The sequence below is a fragment of the Octodon degus genome, unplaced genomic scaffold, assembly GCF_000260255.1.
Source record: "Octodon degus isolate 3935 unplaced genomic scaffold, OctDeg1.0 scaffold00126, whole genome shotgun sequence".
NCBI lineage: Eukaryota > Metazoa > Chordata > Mammalia > Rodentia > Octodontidae > Octodon > Octodon degus.
In genome coordinates, this window is record NW_004524702.1 from 143,761 (window position 1) to 146,580 (window position 2,820).

Genomic DNA, 2,820 nt, shown 5'->3' on the forward strand with positions numbered 1-2,820 from the left:
AGCCTCCCAGGGCTTCTCCTGAAATCCAGGTAGAGCCTTTCTGACTCTGTATGTCTTGCATTCTGCATGCATCTAAAACCAGCACCATGTGGTTGACACCCAGGTCTGACAGGCTCCAAAGGTAGGGAGGTCCTTTTGCATCACAGCTGCAGGGCTCCAGAGTGCCTGGATGGCTGCGCATAGTGAGCAGAGTCTCAGGGAATCAATGTCTGTTCAGGGGCAAGGTGTCCCAGGACGCTCAAAAGAAAGCTTTTCAGGGTTGTTCTTTTGAGCCAGTGATGAGTGGGAGTCTTGCTGATTTCTCACATGTCCTTATGTCATTTTTTTTTACTGTGATCCACAGTGCTTGGCTTGCCTTTTCTCTTCTATATTCTCCTCCTTTTTAGTAGGTGATTTATCTCTGGTAAAACTAAAGACTTTCAAAATGGGTCTTTTGCTCTTGATTTTCTATCAAACCTAACTAAAGGTTTCAACAGTATCTATGTCACAGTCACAACATTGGGCTGCTTTGAAATTTCTTCCTCGAGATTAGTTAGTTTACTGCCCCTAATTCTGGTCTCCCACAATATCTCTGGACAGGAGCAAAATGTAGATGAATTTTCTGCAACAGCATAACACACTTGGCCTGGAGTCCAACTGCCCGTGAAGTCTACGTTTCTAACTGAAATCTTCCAAGCCTGATTTTTTTCATCTACTTTTTAAGAAACCTTTTGGTCTTCTGAGCTCTGACTGCACTCTCCCACTGAACTCGGTTTGCAGCATTTTAGGCTTCTCTAACTGGTATCTTCAAATTTTGTGAAACTTCTCCCACAAATCGGTTCCATAGGCTGTGAAACACATAGTCAGCAACAGCAGCAACTCCACCTCAGTGTTACAACATCTGTCTTAGTCATTTGCTTAGTTGCTGAGACACTACCTGTGACCCGCAATTTAAAGGAAGAGAGATTTGCTTTCACTTAGTATGTAGTGGTTTCAGTCCACAGTCTGCTGGCTCTAAGGCAGGACACCATAGCAGAGGGGCAGAGGAAAAGTTACGGGCATCAGGGAGGCTAGGTAAAGTTCAGGGAGGAGCCAGGAGCGAGACAAACCCTTCTAGGCCACCCAGGAATCTGCCGCTTCCCACCCGACGTCACCTGCTAGTTGCAAATCAGCTGCAACCCTCCACGATTCATTGCCTTCCAAAATCCCCACCTTATGAACACATGAAGCTTTGGGAGCCATTTTAGATCTAAATTATGACACGTGATTTCGTTGTTTTTAATGTATTCACTCTTAAAGACCCAAAACACGTCTGTTGTCTCCCTTCTCTGTCCTCTCCTTGAACTCTGCAGACTTCCATTGGTCAGTACAACAGGGCATGCCTATGTTGCCCACAGGGCCTGAGATTTTGGCAGTGGGGACATTTCAGTGTCCAGCTATGCCCATTGCCCCAGTTATCTGCTCTTGTCGATTAACAGTCATTCCATTTCCTCTGTGCTTCAGTGTTTTGGAATGCAAAGAGCATTTTGCAGGTGTCACACTCCTAGGAGAGCATTCTCAGCCCCCAGCAGGCTGTCTGGATTTGTTGTTCAGATCAAAGCATATTGCTCTGATTTCTAGCTCCACCAAAATTTTGCCTATTTTGAGCTCCACATAAAGTCCTTGTATCCCTCTGTGTCTGATTCCTTTTGTTCAATGTTGTTTGTGAGATTTAAACATGTTACTGTATGTAGCAGTAGTTTGTGTCTTTTATTGTTGCATAGAATATTTTTCCATGAATAATGATTATAGGTTTTCTCCCTAGTACTGGCAATTGAACCCAGGCCCTTAGCACTGCCTTACACCCCAGCCATTTTTCCCTTCCTCTTCCCTCTTTCTTTCCTTCTTCTTCTTTTAAATTCTGAAACAGGGTGTTGCTAAGTTACTAACTTGCCCAGGCTGGTCTCAAACTCTGGGTGCCTCGGCCTTCCACAGTGCTGGTATGACAGCCCCTGCCCCATCGTGCCCAATTTATAGTTTTAATAATAAGCCATTCTTTGATTTTGAGAGAAAAGGCCTTTCCTAAGTCTAGAATGTGATTTAGCCTGATATATTGTTTTGTAGTCTCTCTCTCTGTCTGTGTCTGTCTCTTTGTCTCTGTCTGTCTCTGTCTCTGTCTGTGTCTGCCTCTGTCTGTCTGTCTGTCTGTCTGTCTGTGTCTGTCTGTCTCTATCTCTGTCTGTCTCTGTCTCTGTCTGTCTCTGTCTCTGTCTCTCTCCCCCCAACCCCCAGAGGCTTATCTCAGCTCTCCGTGATGTGGGACAGGACCCCAGCGTCCCAGTCTGCCCTCCCGCCTAACGCGGCCCCTGGCGTCCCTGTCCCCGCAGTGAGATGAGCCAGAAGGGGGCCAAGGAGGGCCCGCGCCTGTCCAAGAACCAGCGGCTGTCGGAGCATTTCACCATCCGCTGCTGCCCGCCCTTCACCTTCCTCAACTCCAAGCGCGAGCTGGTGGACCGCAGATACAGCCTGTGCCGCAGCGGCTGCTTCTACGAGCGCCAGGAGGAGGACTGGGTGTGCTGCGCTTGCCAGCGCACCAGGTGGGTGTCGCCCGCGGGCCGGGGTCGCGGGGGCGGAGACGCGGGGCGCGGGTCAAGGGGACTCGGGCGCGCGGGGGACGGGATGTGGGGCGCGGGGGACGCGGGGACAGATTCTCTCGGCCCCCCACCAGCCGCCGCGCCAAGTCCCCTCCGAGGCCCAAGCCGCCGCCCGCCAAGCCGCGGTCCCCTCCGAGGTCCCCAGCGCCCGCCAAGCCGCGGCCCCCCGCGAGGTCCCCGCCGCCCGCCAAGCCCAGGTCCCCCGCGA

The 2,820-nt window shown here is 50.7% G+C and overlaps 1 protein-coding gene across 1 annotated transcript in view; it reads left to right on the forward strand.

The window, feature by feature from the left end:
- Positions 1-2,238: 2,238 nt before the first annotated feature.
- Positions 2,239-2,820, forward strand: part of Mobp (myelin-associated oligodendrocyte basic protein) — a 22,933-nt gene continuing 22,351 nt past the window's right edge. The window contains exon 1 of the mRNA XM_023700760.1: positions 2,239-2,555. Coding sequence (XP_023556528.1) covers positions 2,350-2,555 — 206 coding nt within the window. The 5' untranslated portion in view covers positions 2,239-2,349. The remainder of the gene's footprint in view (positions 2,556-2,820) is intronic.